Source organism: Nuphar pumila, chromosome 14 (genome assembly GCF_984573655.1).
Source record: "Nuphar pumila chromosome 14, dmNupPumi1.hap1.1, whole genome shotgun sequence".
NCBI lineage: Eukaryota > Viridiplantae > Streptophyta > Magnoliopsida > Nymphaeales > Nymphaeaceae > Nuphar > Nuphar pumila.
Window position 1 is genome coordinate 18356427 of NC_143262.1, and position 19418 is coordinate 18375844.

At 38.4% G+C, this 19418-nt stretch overlaps 1 protein-coding gene across 2 annotated transcripts in view; it reads right to left on the reverse strand.

Annotated features, from left to right (window-relative positions):
* Positions 1 to 1151: 1151 nt before the first annotated feature.
* The window catches only part of LOC149816543 (E3 ubiquitin-protein ligase BRE1-like 2), a 76146-nt gene continuing 57879 nt past the window's right edge, over positions 1152 to 19418 (reverse strand). For both annotated transcript variants that reach the window (XM_089988169.1, XM_089988168.1), the window contains exons 16-19: positions 3471 to 3608; positions 2995 to 3197; positions 1688 to 1850; positions 1152 to 1550 (exon numbers count right to left, since the gene is read on the reverse strand). In XM_089988169.1, coding sequence (XP_089844295.1) covers positions 1419 to 1550; positions 1688 to 1850; positions 2995 to 3197; positions 3471 to 3608 — 636 coding nt within the window. In that variant the 3' untranslated portion in view covers positions 1152 to 1418. The remainder of the gene's footprint in view (positions 1551 to 1687; positions 1851 to 2994; positions 3198 to 3470; positions 3609 to 19418) is intronic.

Consider the following 19418-nt stretch of genomic DNA (forward strand, 5'->3'; position numbering starts at 1 on the left):
CAAACATACATATTTTAGTCTCAATCTTATAATAATTTGGTTCTAGCTTTCGGGTGTCAAAAGGCTTTCCCAAACTTTAAGGCTTCCAAAAATATGATTTGAACTTCTTCCTTTTTATTTATAACTCAAAAAAACTATACCGTCACGCAGGCTCAATCTGTCTCATAAAACTCCAAAGCTAGAACCCCTGCCCCCAGGAACCTATGCTATGGGTTAGATTGGGCAAATGACTGACACCCATGAGAATCAAACCTTGACTACCCATCTAGCAGCCAAGGCTTCACCCCACTACGCCCACCCCCCTTGAGGCATATTATTTGAAGTTGACATCAGACAAAATTGAATCCATAATTGAGCTTTTTTTGAAAAATATTTTTTTTATAAAGATGACTTTCCGTGCCCTACGCATTCCTCTCAAAAAAATGACTTTTCCCCCTTTAAGAGTAATTACAAATTTTTTCTGTTTTCAAAGTTTGAAGAATACTTATTTCAAATATTTTGCTACCAATCGTCAGAACTTCAGCGCGGGTACAAAATAGATCCTACTCATTGACAGATTCAAATGATACATAACAAAACGTGATCTGGATTTGAAACAAATAGCAGGCCCATCGGGTAATCAAATATGTACAGATATGAATTAAACCCGGTCTAACTGCACTGGTTTTTGTTCTTTTCCTTCTCTAAAGATGGCTCGTCTATCTATAAATTCATCGGGACAAAAAATCTTGAATCCACAATTTAACTCCCAACACCCCTAAGGATTTGTTTGAATCCCTTGCATATGAGATTCAAGGGATCGATTCAAGCCTGAATCTGTAATTTCATCTTTCAGTGTAAATTCATGAATCTCAGAATCCCAGTAGCCGAGGCTCAATGCGACATAAACCTCCCAAAGCCTAGCAAAGAAGACAGAAGTATTGCAGTAGCATTCTGATAATAACCATGGAAATGAACAATAACAGCGAATTTGAGGCAGGGAGTTCTTGAAAGGCATATGCCTCAAATCCATCGGACCTGTGGTTAGAGAAAGCCCACTCTACTAAAGGTAATCCTTCAAGCACAAACCTCAAAAATTTCAACTCAACTTGAATAACAATTCACAAGAGAATCACAACTAAGGCAATTATACAACTCAGAGAAAACAAAGCTGCACAGGAACCCCGTGGAAAATAAGGGTCACTTAAAAATCTCGCTTTTCCACTATCAAAATATATATTCATAATTATAAAACTTTTTGGGCAATAAAAACTAATACTGTAAGATGAGTAGTCTAATTAAATTATTGTAGCCTGTATAGCAGAAAAGAGAATAAATAGTATTCAGAAATGAGGAAAGGAAATCAAAACCTGGGATAAGACAATTAAACGGATGAGAATATATATGCATTGAAAAGGAAAACAAAATTGTGGGAACTGTTAAATGTGGACGGCTCGCACATCATTCTGGCCAAAAGGAGTGCCACAGCCTGGGCACTTACGATGACGAATCTCCAAATTCCTTTGAATGCATAGACTGCAGAAAAGGTGGTAGCATTTTGTAATCACAACCTGCAGGGAGTCAAGATCTGGATCAGATGTCGAGTTCTCTCCCCAAAACATAAGGTAGAAATGTTAACTACGCCCAGCTATACATGGTGTCTGATATAGACATCAGCCAAGCAGAATCCACAAAATTTTCTAAATACCTCCTTGGGTCTCTCATAGCAAACGCTACACTTCAACACAGCTTTGTACTCCTTTATTTTATCTTGAAGTTTCTCAATTGCTGCTTCACTGCTTTCAGAAGCCATCTGGTGAACCTTGTTTTTAAGTTCCTGAAGTTTTTCCTCTCGCTTTCTGTTTTCCAGTCTGATTGGCAGTTGAAAAAAAAAAAGATATCACAGGAAAATACTTATGCACCGAAAAAAGGCTACCAAGAAAAAGGAAGAATGAAAGAGGCACAGGCTGTGCAAATAAATCCAATTTGCACGTCATGCCCAAAAAATAAATAAGATTAATGAGTCAAGGGGAACAGGAATGTTCAAAATGTTTGAGATCTAGGGTTACCATTGTCAAGCATTTGAGATCTATCACTACTTCAATGACATAGGACTACCAAGCAAGTCTAAAAAATGAACAGCTATCTATGTCACGTGTGTACGGGTATGACAGCAAATTCAAAAAATTTGGGTAAGGAGACACGGCAATATATATATATATATATATATATATATATATATATATATATATATATAGAAAAACCTGTATCTTCAAACGGGTTTTCCTTTGAACATCTTCGAAGGTGCAGCACTACGCTGCACATTCTTTTTTTTTCAGAAAAATGACTTGTACGGACGCTAAAAGTCATTTTTCAGCAGTCAAGACTGCCGCTAAATGTCTGGAGAATGCAAAAGAAATGACGAACCGTCGCCGTTTGATCGTGCGCGATCAACAGTGACAGTTCGTCTAACCTATCTTCAAACACTTTGTGTTCCCAACACATTTATAGGGTAGGAACTGCAAAAAAAACACTGGAAGGTCAGAAAAACCCATTTAGCACCTAATGTGTGAGCAGCTACCAAATTCGAGAGATTACAAAGTACCCCTTCCCTTAAAAATGAAGAGAAAAAATTTCACACTCCTGTGATTTAAAAAAAAATTATTTTACCCCTTGTAAAAAAGAAAAGACACATTTTGGACATTTTAAAATGAAACAAACATCCCCAACAGGTACCCACTGCCTCTCTCTCTCTCTCTCTCTCTCTCTCTCTCTCTCTCTCTCTCTCTCTCTCTCTCTCTGCTTCTTCGTCTTCTCCTCCCCTCCAGCTAGTTAGGGTGAAGACAGGAAAAATAGCGAGAGAGAGAGAGTTGGGGTTCGGGTTGGATCTCAGTTAGACCCGACCCGATCCAGACCCAGCACGTACCCGTGCTGTGCCTGGTACCGGTACCCGTGTCTATGTGACATGTTAGCTATAAATCATCCATTTTCAGAAGACCACAAAACATAACAAACCTTTCGTTTTCCAACTCTATTTGAAGCTCATCATACTCCCTTTGTTTACGGTCAATTTCTTTCTCTGAAGATTCAACAGCTGTCTTCAGCCATTTTAACTCCTTTTCTGCATCTGCTTGTTCCACTTTCACATTCTCCACACTGATTGCAAGATGCCTGTTCTCTTTAGAAGCTTTAGCAGCTTGGACCAGATATGCTTTAATCTGCATAAACCAAGGAGCTATGTCACCAAGATACTGGTACAACCCAACACAGGACATGGGTTTGAGATGTGACTCCACAAAATTTTTGAAGAATAGGACACAAGGACAGAGATCTTTTAAACTACAAACTTATTAAAAGTAATAAAATAATATCTGTGCATGTCCAGTTGTGTTACCAAGGACACAACCAAACAGTGTGTCCCTGTGACAGGTGGGGAGTAAAATGCAAACTTAACGTTTGACTAAGAATATAAACAGCAGAAAGAAAAGCACCTGCTCCTCGCCACGGGATATTTTCAACTTGAGAAAATCTAGTGATGCATTAGCTTGCTGCAGTTGCTTTTCCAAAGCCTGCTTTTCAGCAAGAAGACTGCTCTGTGCATGCTTTATCTTTACACTCTCGGAAACAAGCTGTCATAAAAGACATTCATGGTGATGTAAGGATAACAGAATCATGAAGTCAAAGTTCATTCACTGCAAATGACTATCTAGAGATGGTCACTAAGATTTGAATTTTTTCATTCAGAGGTCGTCTTCATTAACATGTGCTATGTAGTGAAATGGTCAAAAGAAACCAATGTACACTTTAAATAAGTAATCTTTACATAATTTCACGGTTGAGTTTCTATACCCCACAACATGACATTTAAATATATAATCCTCCATGCATTACAAAACCACAAAAGTTACACTTCACTATTCATTTCAAATACATCTCCAAGTCAACTGGTGTACAATATTTCAATGCAGGATCCTTTGAAAAATATCCTCCAAGACCTCCACTCTCCATCGACCTCCTAGAGCATGAATTACTAAATCTAATCACTAAAAAGATGTAAAACAATGTTTAAGTTCTAAGGGCACAAAAAATAAGATTAAGGTAAAAAAAACTAAAAGTAATATCTTCTAAAAACATAAAAAAAAATGGGCTTACCCTCCAACTTCAATCATACACAAATGAAACAAATAACGAGGATTTTTTACCTTATCTCACTTCCTTGAGTGAAAATGCACTCTTGAGCAAACCACAAAAGTCCTCTCTTTCGCACGGATTGCCCCCAAATTGCACTTAGGACTCCTAAGGTGTGTGAATACCCCTCTAATGGCCTCTACATAAATGAGGGAGTTGGGTCTCAAGAGGTAAACACCTTGTATCGTACAATATAGCATGATACGAGCTTGTATCGTATGATATACGATACGATACAAGTGTGTATTATATCGATTTTGTATAGTAACCAGTGTTATTAAAAACGTGCCTCAAGGCGCAAAAAGCGCGCCTCGCCTCAAGGCGAGGGCCTTTGTGCCTTGAGGCGCAAATGCACAGAGGCGTACACCTCGAGGCGAGGCGTACGCCTTGAGGCGAGGTGCGCCTCAGGGTGAGGCGCGCACACATCATGATTATGGTCAAATGAGGGTCAAAGCCCTCATTTGACCATAATTAAAATCTTGCCCCCGACCCTAACGAGGGTCGGGGGCCCTAAATAATCTCTTGCAGCCCCTCTCTCTCGTCTCTCACAATCTCTCCCTCTCTCTCGCAGCCCCTCTCCCTCTCTCGCAGCCCCTTTCCCATTTCTCACAGTCTCTCTCTCTCCCTCTCTCTCGCAGCCCCTCTCCCTCTCTCTCTCTAGCGTCTCTCCCTTATCGGCCTCCTCCTTCTCGCCGAAAGCAGCTGCGACGCCGGAAGCAGCCATACCCCAAGTAACCCGACCCCCTTCATTCTTTTTCCTTCGTGTCTGCCGCCCTCTCTTGAATCTCTGTAGCAGGCAGGGGCACGACCCCTGCCGTGTGATTTATTCCGGCAGGTAGGGCCCATGGCTCCTGCCGATTGTGGTCCCTGTCAGGTAGGGGCCTTGGCCCCTGCCATATATGATTTCCATTAGGCAGGGGCCAAGCCCCTGCCTGTTTTTTGTTTCTAGCAGGGGCCATTCTATGGTTCAGTCAGGCAAGAGCCGAGACCCATGCCATATATTGTTTCAGGCAGGCAGGGGCTCAGCCCCTGCCATCTATTGGTTAAAGCAGGTAGGGGCCAAGCCCTTGCCTGCTTTTTGTTTCTAGCAGGGGCCATAGAATGGCAGGGGCCGAGGCCCCTGCCATCTGTTGGTTATAGCAGACAGGGGCCAAGCCCCTGCCATATATTGTTTCAGGCAGGGGCTCGGCCCCTGCCTGCTATAACCAATAGATTTGCACGCAAATATGTTTTTTGCAAATATGTTTTTTTGTTTCTAGGTGTTCCCATATTAATCTTTAGTTGTTCTTAGATCGTAATTGGTAGGTCAGATACCATGTGCGAGTTGCATTAAATTGGTGGAGCTGGAGAGCTTGTATAAAAATCACATTGTAGTTAAAGTAGTTTTTATGTTTTTCATCTTTTTCTCTCAAGATATCCATGTTGCCTTGATTTCCTCCAGTTGATGTCTCTCTCATTGATGTTTTGCTTCAGTTTTTTCTCTCAACATTGCAAATATTCTGTGAAGTATGATTAGTTATTGTTGATATGAAATTCTGTGCAGAATTCTGTCTCCTAGTTCTGTTTCCCGTGGATTAATGTACCGCAGAAAAGATACTAATATAAGCTAAGATTTTGTCTAATTTTTTCTTTCTATAAAAAAAATATAGACATTATTTTTCTTCATACTAATTATCTCATATTTTTTCCGTATTTATTTGAGATTTTTTATTTCGTGTTGGTTGGTGCTTCATCAATAAAGCATTTCTTATTTATTTATAAATTTAGATAATTTTTATAGTTTTTTTAAGTTTTAAAAAAAAAAAATTGAGGCTTACGCTTTGCGCCTCGAGGCTTACGCCTCGCCTCAGATTTTGGTGTAGCACCTCGCTACGCCTCAATGCTTTTCACAACACTGATAGTAACGATACGTATCATACCGTACATACAACCTTGCTTAAAATATATAATAAACACAAAATATATATGTGATCTATATGAGCTCTCCTGAGTTGAGTCGAACACCCTATGTTCGGGCTTGACTCATTTAAGCTAAATGATCTGCCATGGCTTGACTTGCCAACTATACAAACCTATCACGAACGAGTTTTTGATAAGCCGAACCAAGACGAGTCATGAGCTGCTCGATTCATTTATCAGCCTTATTCATGGAGAACAATGTCAGATGCCCAAGCTAACAAAAACCATAGGCATCCAATATATATTGTTCTCCATATTTTTGTGTCAAATGACATAAAAACCAGCATATATATGTGATACTCATATATTAGTTTATTTTCAAGTTTAAATGTGGATATGTATATTCCTAGCTTAGAAATGGACCAAGTTGCATGTGAGAGTTTGGGTTAGCTTAACGGTTCACTATTGGAATCCAACTCGAGGACACTTCTTGAGCATGAAAAGAATAGGGAGCTTCACCAATCAAATGGATCACAAGTTTCATTTCTTTAGTCCTCACCTATGTCACATGGGTGTGGGTGCGGGTGCGGGTGCGGGTGCGGCAAAATATATATATATATATATATATATATATATATATATATATATATATATATATATATATATATATATAAAGTAAAAAAGTTGGACATAAATGACCCTGGGTGCATTGACTTCACCCAGGGTTAGGTTGACCGCATCAGGTGCAGGTGCGACACGGGTGCGGCACCTAGTTGGAGAATCTCTGTGACATATAGGGCAAAAAAAAATTCTTGGCAATTTTTTTTTTAAGTTCTAGAATTAGACCAAAATGACCCTGGGTGCAGTCAACGCACCCAGGGTCGGGTTGACCACACCACACCCGAACCCGCGTCGAGTCGAGTCGACACGGGTGCGGCACCCTGCTAGCCGAATCCCTGTGACATAGGTCCTCACTATATTCTTCTTCACATTCATCTTCTATTTTTTCTCTCCTAAATATACAAAGGACAAGGATTGATGAAGAAAATGGGAAGTATCATAGGTTGCAAGCTCTAAACATCAATCAGAAGCAGCTAAAGGCAATTGATGCCAAGTTGAGAACATAATGTAAACCAAACCATCATGAGTAAGGATGAGAAAAATTATGCATTTTCAAACCGACAAGTGGGTCTTTTGTACGTAGATAAGTAACGCCATGATCTTGTAGCAGCCAAGTGTTTATTGTGCCTTGGACATGCCCATAAAAGGTGAGAATAAGTAAAAACAAATTAGAAAAAGTTGGTCAAGATAGAAAATGCACCATCAGATCAACATGAAATATATGATAAAGATTGATACTTGTTATGAACTGTAGCAGTTTGGGGGTGAACACAAATGCAGTCCTGAAGGAACTAAGATTAGCCAGCGTTCAAAGTAGAGCACAAATGTCAGAATAAGTATACACTACACAAATTAGAAGAAATTGTTCAAGCTATCCAATACACAATCAGATCAAATCAAAGAATAAAGATGATACTTATTATGAACTGTAGCAGTTTGCTTGTGAACACAATGCAGTCCTGAAGACACTAAGGTTAAAGAGGATGCAAAGTAGAGCAATAAACGTGTTTTTTGAAGAAATAATGGGCTTGGAATACATGAAAATACATGAGGAAAAAATGACAGTTGCAGGGGATCAGGCGATATTGAAAATCACCACTAATTGTGATTTTCAATATCCACTACACAATCCTGTACGGAGGCATGTCCGTACCACCAAAATGCCCTGGTGGTACGAAAATGCCCTTGAGAGGAGCCTAAAAGGATTCCCCATGGTGGGTGCTCGGTGCCACCACAATGAGGGTGGATATTGGAAAAATCACCATTGGTGGTGATTTTGAATATCACCTGATCTCAACCCGATAATTAAAAAAAACAAAGGGCATCAGGGATAAACTCGCTGAACAATCAACCAAGCAATCTGTTTCACATGGCTGATGTTTGGTTACATTTAACTTATTCTACCAAATTAACTACACAAATATTTATTCCATTCATCAAACTTAAATTGTTAGTTACATTTAACTGCATCACAATAATAGTTAAAATGGACAAAGAAAGGGGAGACAAGAAAGAGACTAAAGACTCAAAGCACAATCCTCAAATTAACAGAAGCCAAGAATTGTATGCCTTTGACATGTGATGTAACACATGCACATACAGGTGGTGGCCTCACGAGAAGATTCTCCAGGTCCATAGCACAAAAGACGTGTACAGTGATGTTTATAGGCACAAATTATAGTAAGATAAGCCCAAAGACAAAGGTTCAGACCTAATCACCTAGTTGAAAGCCACATGTAACCAGGAAGAAATAGCACCAGGCTTGTTTCCTTGGTATTAGAAACATGTTAGACATTTAATTAACTTCCACAACTAGCAGAAAAAACCTACAAAAGAGCTAACCTCTCACTGCTCAAAATTAAAAATAAAAAAGTAAAAAAAGAAAGCCAGATAAAATTTTTTAAGGGTCTCCAATTTTTTATGGATGGATTGGTGGTAATCATGTATGTTGAAGTCGGCTAGGGAGACTCCCTGAAAACAAGAAAAGAAAAACAGAGGAGAGAGAGAGAAGAGAAGAATCGTATATTGATAGTTAGGTCTAATCTCACTTAAATAGAGAGATTAGACATACCTTATTTACAATAATGCCCCTGTCGCATATGAGTAGTTACTAAACTACCCATATGCGACGACTACTTCTTAACACTCCCCCTCAAGCTGGAGCATATATATCAATAATGCTCAGCTTGTCACAACATTTCGAAAAATTTGAACTCGCTAAAGGTTTTGTGAAGACATCAGCAATTTGGTTTTCTGAAGATATGTGCTTGGTGCAAATGTACCTAGTCTGAACCAGGTCACGTACATAGTGACAATCCACCTCAATATGCTTTGTTCGTTAATGAAATATTGGGTTATTAGCAATATAGGCAGCAGCTCTATTATCACATATCATGAGACTTTCACTTGAATATCAGTTAACACAGATTTAACCCACATCATCTCAGCAGCAGTTTGAGCCATAGCCCGATATTCTGATTCAGCGCTTGACCTGGCAACAACAGTTTGTTTCTTACTTCTCCAAATAACCAGATTCCCTCCAACCAACACACAGAATCCAGTTGTGGACTTTCTGTCAACAACCGACCCTGCATAATCTGCATCTTAATAGGCAATAACATCTAAAGACAGGTTTTGTTTAAACCATAGTCCTTTACCAAGGGAGAACTTTAGATATTTGAGAATCATCATAGCAGCATCCCAGTGAGTCTTTGTAGGTTTGTCCATAAATTGACTTATCTTGCTCACTACGAAAGATATGTCAGGTTTGGTCACAGTCACGTATAATAGCTTGCCAACCAAGGAGTGATAACGGCTACATTCCACATACTCAAATTTTTCATCAAACAGATGAGACTTGGGATCCATAGGAATCCTTGCAGGTTTGGCACCTAACATCCCTCTCTCCTTCAGCAGGTCCAAGACATATTTCCGCTATGACATAACCAGTCCATCTTTACTCCTTGCAACCTCTATGCCTAAGAAATATATGAGTGGTCCCAGATCCTTAGTCACAAAGTGTTTATGAAGATGGAGCTTTGTGTCAGAAATGTCTTTTTCGCTGCTTCCTGTGACTATAATGTCATCAACATATACTATCATGACAACAATCCATGTGTAGGTTTTTTTAATAAAAAGAGAGTGATTTGAGGCAGAGCGGACAAACCTAAATGCTGACATGACCTCAACCAGCTTGGAGAACCACACACGGGGACTCTGTTTGAGACCATAGATTGCCTTGTTCAACTTGCACACCTTCGAAAACTCCCCAGGAACTTCAAACCCCAAAGGTTGCTCCATGTAAACTGTCTCCTCCAGGTCTCCATACAGAAAGACATTTTTCACATCAAGCTGACATAGAGACCAACCATGGTGCACTGCGACAGACAAAACAAGACGAATAGTCTCAAGACGAGCAACAAGAGAGAATGCTTCAAAGAAGTCCATCCCATAAGTTTGAGTATAGCCTTTCGCAACCAGGCGAGTTTTAAACATTTCAATCGATCTATCTGAGTTATACTTAATAGTATAGACCCATTTACAACCAACAATATCAGCCTCAGGTGGAGGATCAACTAAGTCCCATGTTCTTCGAGCAAGCAGCGCATCCATTTCATCTTGCATGGCCCTCGCCCATTTGGGGTCCAGAAGAGCATGATGGTGATTGAGAGGAACTGAGGTAGCAGATAATGCTAATACAAAATTCTTCATATTTTCACCAAGTCTGGCCTCAGAAACAAATTGAGAAATAGGATGAAGTGTACATTGCCTTTTTCCTTTTCGAAGAGCAATAGATAAATCACCATCAACTAGAGAATCGTCAGTAGGGTCAAGAACACTCACCTCTGGAGAAGCTGATGGCACAAGCATAGAGTTGGGTGGAGCTTGATGTGTGTACGCCACAGGAGGATTTTTGTAACGAGACAGAGTCGGACTGGGAACAAGAGGCTCAAGACGAACAAACTCTAATGGAAAAGGAGGAACAAGAAGAGAGAATTAATCACCTTGACTAGCATGTATTCTCGGAGAAGTACTAGAAAAATATGGGATAGACACAAAAAATGAAACATCTGCACTGACATACTCTCTCTGGGATATGGGATCATAACAACGATATCCTTTTTGGTGCTTAGGATACCCAACAAAAACACATTTTATAGATTGAGGTGAGAATTTATCTCAGTTGGGATCAAGTTTATGAACAAAGCACACACAACCAAACACCTTTGGTGAGATAGGGAAAAGAGGAGCTTCAGGTCTGAGAATTTGAATGGGAATACGATCCCCCACCGAGGTTGAAGGCATACGGTTTATTAGGTATTCCGCAGTTAGAACCGCATCTCCCCAGTAAGATGCAGGCATATTAGACTGAATCATAAGGTAACGGGCAATATTTAGAATGTGTCTATGCTTGCGCTCCGCTACTCCATTCTGTTGTGAGGTATGAGGACAAGAAGTCTGAGGTTGGATCCCAAGATTTTTGTAAAATTGTAATAAGTCAGAGGATTTGAATTCAAGAGCATTGTTAGTGCGAACAACTTTGACACAAGAATTAAACTGAGTTTTTATTTCAATAATCAAGGATTTAAGAATAATGGGGGCTTCAGTCCTATCTTTCAACAAGAATACCCAAGATAATCTGGAAAAATCATCTACAATGACTAAATAATAACGACACTTAGAACGACTAAGAATTATACTTGGACCCCAAACATCAACATGAAGAAGATCAAACAGATTTTGACTCAAAGGACTTTGACAGGACGGAAATGAACTCCTATGATGCTTCCCAAGCTGACATGCTTCACACAGCAGAGTAGTGGACGACGAGATGTGAGGAATAACTCTACGCAATTTAAGCAACGGAAGATGATCAAGACGATGATGCCAAAGCAGCGAACTAGAAGAGGACTCAACTGCAGAATGAACAGAGCCAACTGGTTGGTGTAGATAATAGACTCCACCTTCCTCATAGCTTCCACCAATTGTCTTCCCCATCAGCAAGTCCTGAAAAGTGCAACAGGAAGGATCAAATATTACTCGACAATTCAATTCCTTTGCAACACGACTAACAGATAACAACTTTTGAGGGAATGAAGGGGCAGAGAACATTTAATAACTGAAGAGTAGGGGAGATGGAGATATTTCTCTGGCCAACAATGGGAGAGGAACTCCCATCGACAAAAACCTTTTTATGATTAGCAACACTATTCAACTTTGAAAAATCACATTCATTTCCACACATATGGCTAGATGCCCCTGAATCAATAATTCACCTACTACCTTTGGCAAGATAATTCATCACCTGTAGAGCATGCAATATCAGCCACGGGAGAACTAGATGGAATATGTGCCAACAAATCATCGTACTCAACACGAGTGAGTGTAACCAAATCACTAGGAGGAATGGTGGGGGACTCAAGTTTGGCCACTTGTGTTGTAAGAACAACTTTAGCTGAAGATGCAGGAGGTCGTCCATTCTTGTCAAAACATCTATCTTCTAAATGCCCAAATCTTCGACAACAGGTATACTGGAGCTTGCCTCGTCCTCCCGGGCCTCGACCACGTCCACGACCTCGAGAATTAGGAAGAAAACCTCAGCCTCGACCATAGGAAACAGACAGAGCAGAGGTTTGTGATTCCGACTGAGATGAAGGAAGAGACATGGCAAGCCTGCTCAGTCAATTATATGCCTCAGCAATAGTGGGAACATCTGAGCCTGTCAACATCTGAACTTTGGCAACTAAGAATTCAGTTGACAAGCCAGTCAGGAACCGTGCGACCATGGTATGCTCCTGGTGTAGTTTTTGTTTGTTACAACATAATGGTCTATGAGCATTTAGTCTCTCAAAAGTTGCCTTCACGGAGGCATAATACTGGACTAGAGTTTGTTCTCCTTGCAACAATTTATAGATCTTCTGTTCTACTTGAAGAATACGACTAACATTGGTTTATTGAGAATAAGTATCTTGTAAATTATCCCACATTTGTTTTGCAGACGTGTAATAAATAAGCCCATCGGCTATGTGAGGTTGCACACTATTCATAATCCAAGACATAACAATATCATTGTCCTCTTCCCATGTAGCATACTTTCCAGTTTTTTTTGTAGGCTCATTTTCCAACAAAATCTGTTTTCGTCGATGCCCTGAAACAGGCATCATGAACGTACGCGACCATCTAGCATAGTTAGTCTCATCCAACTTTACAGATGATCTGTATGAAAAAGGATTTGCAAAGGCTTTATAATCGGACACAATTTCAGTCTTCATGTCTGACCTCTGCATTTCAGCCATGAAAATACAACCACATGCAACTATCAACTGCTGAAAACTCAGGTCTGATGTGCGCACCAAATACCAGTCTGAGAAGCCGACACTACTAGATTTTAATCATACTGATAAAATCTGATATATAAAAACGTAATATGCTGTTCAGATCAGAAACTACCATGCACACCAACTACCCACAAAAAAAAACTGATTCTACCAGATTTTAATCACCCTGATAAAATCTGAACTATTCACCTTAAAAGTTGCGACCAGATGCATACCATAAAAAAATTTTATTCGACAACCTGCATACCACAACTGCATCTTCGGGTATTTTCGACATCAACGCAATCATCAACAACCATACCTGCTGCTACGCACCATTGACACGGTCAGGGTTTCCCTGTGCTACGTGCACATACGTGCTCCATCGACTACAACTTCAGCCGTAATGAATATTGGCTACATCACCATCAATCGACCTCTTTTGTTTTAGACCTCGGTAGTGGTCATGAGGCTGCTCCAGACCTGTCTTCCACACGATGGTCCAGTCACAGCAGAAGCATCGGTGACCCCAGCGATACTGCAATCGTTTGCATCAACTGCGCACGGAGGCGACCCCAGCGATATTGCAGAGACGTCTTCAGGCAGCGACGTCTCATGGCGGTGGCTGAGCAACGTCACCGGCGACGTTAGGCACCCAGGGTGGATGGCTTTGATACCATGTTGAAGTCGGCTAGGGAGACTGCCTGAAAACAAGAAAAGAAAAACAGAGGAGAGAGAGAGAAGAAGAGAAGAATCGTATATTGATAGTTAGGTCTAATCTCACTTTAATAGAGAGATTAGACACACCTTATTTACAATAATGCCCCTGTCGCATATGAGTAGTTACTAAACTACCCATATGCGACGACTACTTCTTAACAATGTATGCAGTCATTCTCTCACGGAAGTAACATCTTTCAATAGCATTCTGGAATTTTCTCCCTTTTGAATCTATAACCTCCTTTTTTCAGCAGTCACCATAAACTGCTGCTTATGGTCAAAGTACTGGAGTCCATTAAAGAATGTAATCAAATCATCAACAGTACCAGCTCTCTACTTTATGCAACCATGTAAAAGCATAACTCTGCACTCATAATTTCATTTAGGGCCATATAACATCATTTGAAGTTTCTAACAAAGTACAGCATTTCCATGCATTCATTTTCTTAATATTCAGATTTTTCAGAGTTCAAACACAAAAAGAAACTTGGTGGGAATGTTATTAATTTAGGGCACTTCAGGTGCAGTATATGCAATATTTCTTCTAATTGCCTTAGGTTAAGAATAATCAGGGAATTTGCTTATGTGCAGAAAACCTAGATGGAACTTGGAAGCAAATCATATTGTTCCAGCTAGGGCTGGGAAACGAGATGAGACACTTGTGGCTCAGCTCATTGTAAAAAATATAAATGTAACTATATATAATATAATAATATAATATTTTATTTATATTTATTTTCTTTTTGTATTTTTATTTTTGTCTAGTTTGATTTGAACTAGACTTTAAACTAGTCAAGATCCAACTAGATCTTGACTAGTTGGTATAGCTGTTGGAGCTAGTCCAATGGCTACAATTAGAGCTGTTGGACTAGCTCCAACGACTCTCTACCAAAGCTCCTTAAGAGCTCTTCTTTCCCTCTCTCCTTGTATATAAATAAGGGTGATCCCCTCTCCTTTGTTATAATGAGTTTTAAGCATTTCATGTAAATGAAATAAAGTTTATTATTTTATCTTTTGAGTTCTTTCATTTATGCCATTTTGTGGGTTATGATTGTAGTGTCCTCAATAGACACCTATTACAAGCATTTGTGCTTTTGTGGAAGACCCTCATTTTCTTACATGGTAACAGAGCTCGGAAGCTTCTAGATTTTGGAAGAGTTGCTACCTTGTTTTCCGTGCCTCTCTAGCAAAAATTGATTCATCACCTTGTTCGTTGTTCAAATGCTTTTAGTGTCATCATAGTTGAAGAAAGAAGACTTTTGGAGGATCGTTGGCTACACAAAGATCATGATTATGCTCTTGTCCTCTTCCCTTTTCTCATATTTTTCTTTTTTTTCCTTCTCTCTCATCACCTTTCTCTCTTTTTCACTCTTGTAAAAATGGATGACAATGATAAAGTATGACCATAAAATTAAATGATACTAATTATGTGATGTGGGCTTCAATCATGAAGCATCACATTTGGGGAATAGTAGATGGTTCCGATTCAGAACCTCACAAAAATTGAAAATGAGAAAGAGGCTTCTCTCACAGAAGGAGAGAAAAATAAGGCATTAGTCACTTATGAGAAAAAGTGAAAATAATGAAGGATGGGGCATGCCAAAATCATGTTTTGGCTAATTAATAGCGTAGACATCAAGAAATGCTCTAGTCTTGCCAAATTTGAGCATGCCAATAAGGCTTGGGAGTACCTTAGAAATATGTATTCTCTTAAAGATATTGCACATGTGTGCAATTTGTAAGATAAAGTTCGGACTTTAACTCAAAAAGACAAAAGTATTAGAGAATATAATAATGAGTTGTCCGAACTTTGGGAAGAGTTGGCTCTTCTTGAACCAAAGTGGCATTGTCCTGAAGATATCGAGCTTCGCCAAAAACAACTTGATATGGAACATTTTTACCAATTTATAAATGGTTTGAGGTCGGAATTTGAAACAATCAAATCGGCTTTTTTACATAGAAGAAAAGTTTCTTTTATTGTTGACACTATTGAGGAACTAATTATGGAGGAAAATAGGCTAAAAAAGAATACTCCAAAGAATGAAGAAGATTATGTTCTAGCCGTATCTAGACCAAAAAATTATATGCACACTTATAGGCCGCCTCATTTTAGTAGACAAAATAATGATTATGACAAGAAGTCATTTGTCACCATTGTCATGAACCGGGGCACTATAAACTTCAATATCCTAAATTAAAGAGAAGAGAAGAAAAACAAGTTGCATATGTTGGTTCATCACAAGAATCAAAAAATCCAACCAATCAAGATGCACCCGTGTCTATGGCACAATTAATGAAAATTCTTCAACTACTTCTCAAAGAAGCATCTTCCTCAACTGAAGCCTCAATCGGAGCAGTTATCTCATCCTTCTCCGATCTCGGTAACTTTCCTTGGCTCCTTGACTATGGTGCTTCTTTTCACGTGACCTCAAATATCAATAGTTTGTCTGAATGTCTTAACAATAACTCAAGTGTGTCAAATATCTTCACAGTTGATGGTACATCTCTTGAATTCAAAGGAATGAAATTTTTTGAAAATCTTCAAAACTCCAAAAAAATCTTTATTTCAAAAGTTAGATATATTTTCAAACTAAATCTAAACCTTTTATATGTCTCTCAAATATCTGATTATGGGTGTAACATCTCATTCTCTTCTCATGGTTGTTGGGTATAAGATCGTCAGTCAAGGAAGATGATTGGGGAAGGTCATAGAGAAAAAGGACTCTACTATATGGATTTTTTGAAATTACCCAAAAATGTCTTTTGTTATAATGTTCAGAAATTGGATTTGGATCTATGGCACAAAAGACTTGGCCATACTCATATATCCAAAATAACACTTTCCAAGTTTAAGAAAATTTTGTAATTCTGAAAAATTTGCTTGTAAATATTGTATTCTTGATAAAATGAAAAGATTACCTTTTCATGATAAAACTTGTGTATCATCTAGACCACTTAGTTAATACATTCGGATGTTTGGGGTCCCACACCGGTCATATCATAAAGCGGATATGCATATTATGTAATTTTTGTTGATGACTTCTCTCCTTAAATATAAATCAGAGGTCTTTTTGCATTTTTAAACATTTCACAAAATGACAAAATAAATTTCAAAATGATGTTTCCATTTTTCGGACTGATTAAGGGAGAGAATTTTTGTCAAAAGAATTTAAAGATTATCTTAATTTACATGGAATCACACATCAAAGATCTTGTCCACACACACACTACAACAAAATGGTTTGGTCGAACGAAAACACCGACACATTATGGAAACCACTAGGACTTTATTAATAGAACTGAATGCCATCTTCTTCTTTGAAAAATATAACCCCAATTGAAAAACTTGTCAAATTATCTCGTGATTACTCCGGATTGAGAGTTTTTGGATGCAAATGTTTTATCTTCACCAACAAAAATGATAAACTCTCCCCTTGTGCCATTACTTGTGCCTTCTTAGGTTATGCAGATAATAAAAATGGCTATAAGTGTTTTGATTTTAAAAATGAAAAATTATATGTATCCAGAAATGTATCTTTCTTAGAAAAAGAATTTTTTTTTATTTTGAAAAGACCAAGGAAGTAACTGAATATTCTTTTTTGATAGATTTGACTTCAAATTTGATGGATATGACTATGAATACGACCTAGACAATGGTCAAGGTATTGTTGATTCTGAACATAATGTTATTAACGAAAAGCAAACCCATAGTGACACCAGTTTACAATACTCAAGACATAGAGAATCAAATCTTCCATGTGCATTAGAAAAATATTCTGAATCACAAACCAGAAGGTCATCAAGAGTCTCTAAACCTCTTGGTAAATTTGTGCCATACGAATCTTTTTTACCCACATATAAGGCATTTATTACATTAATACACTCATATGTAGAACCTTCATCATATACTCAAGCAAAAAACCATACAGAATGGGTAGAGGCCATGAAGGCAGAATTAGAAGCATTAGAAAGGGCTAACACTTGGACCATTCAAGATATTCCACAAAGAAAGAAACATATAGGCTATAGGTGGTTTCATAAAATTAAAACCAAGAGTGACGTAACTCTTGAAAGATAAAAAGTCAAATTAGTGGCCAAGAGATATTCTCGAGAGTATGGCATCGATTACGAAGAAAATTTTGCTCAAATTGCCCGAATGACCACAGTCAGAACACTAATAGCCTTAGAGTCTATTAGAAAATTGTTCATATTTCAAATGGATGTCAAAAATGTTTTTCTCAATGGAAACATAGTTGAAGAGGTTTATATGGAAGCACCACCTAGTATAAGTATTTCTAAGGGTAAGGCTCTTCGTTTAGAAAAGGCTTTTTATGGTCTTAAACATGCACCAAAAGCCTGGTATGACAGGTTTAGCTATGTTATGCATAATATTGGATTCAAAACTTGTCTTATAGACACTGTTTTGTTTATTAAGATTTTTGATGCAAGGATTCTTCTTCTTCTTCTTTATGTAGATGACATGAACATCACCAGAAGAGACAAACAAGAAGTTGGAAACATTAAAAAGCTCCTTAAAAATCATTTTGAAATGACAGATTTAGGTTTATTGAGATATCTTTTAGGAATTGAAGTTGTTTATTCCCCTCGAGGTTATTTATTATCTCAATCTAAGTTTGCTTTGGAAATTGTTTTCCGGTCTAGAATTACAGATGATAAGAGAGTGGATACTTCAGAAATTGTCAACACTAAAATGAGAATCGGTGATGGAGAACCTCTTGATGATCTCACTCCTTACAGACAACTTATTGAAACACTTTTCTATCTTTCCATTACTAGACCTGATATAGCACACGTTGTACACACAACTAGTCAGTTTCAGCATGCTCACACTTCTGTTCACATGGGAGTAGTTTTGCGTATTGTTAGATACATTACGTCCTTCCTTTCACGAGGCCTCTTATTTTTTGCTTCATCTTCATTAGATTTAATTGCTTATACTGATGCTGACTGGGGAGGTGATCCCAATAACATGCACTTAACCACTGATTTTTGTGTTTTCTTAGGTGAATCTTGATTTCGTGACGATGCAAAAAGCAGTAGAAGGTCGCTCTTTCGTCCACTGAAATCGAATACCGCACCATGGCCACCACAACAATAGAGGTAATCTGACTCAAAAGACTACTGACTGACATGGGAGTTGAAGTAACAAAAGCTTCATGCATGTGCTGTGACAACAAAAGTGTAATCTATATTGTCAACAACTGCACATTTCATGAACGCACCAAACATATTGAAATGGATTGTCACTATGTCGGAGAGGAGTATCTACATGGAACCATTGATCTGCCGTATGTTATATCAGAATATCAATTAGTAGATTTCTTTACCAAATCTCTCTGCTCCTAGATATCATTTTCTCTTAAACAAACTTTCGCTCATTGTACCGTAAGTTTGAAGAGTGTTAAAAATATAAATGTAATTATATATAATATAATATATATAATATTTTTTAGTTTTTATTTTATGTATTTTCTTTTATTTTTGTCTAGTTCGATTTGAACTAGACTTTAAACTAGTTAAGATCCAACTAGATCTTGACTAGTTGGTATAGCCGTTAGAGCTAATCCAACAGCTACAATTAGAGTTGTTGAACTAGCTCCAACGACTCTCTATGAGAGCTCCTTAAAAGCTCTTCTCACCCACTCTCTCCTTGTGTATAAATAGGGGTGATCC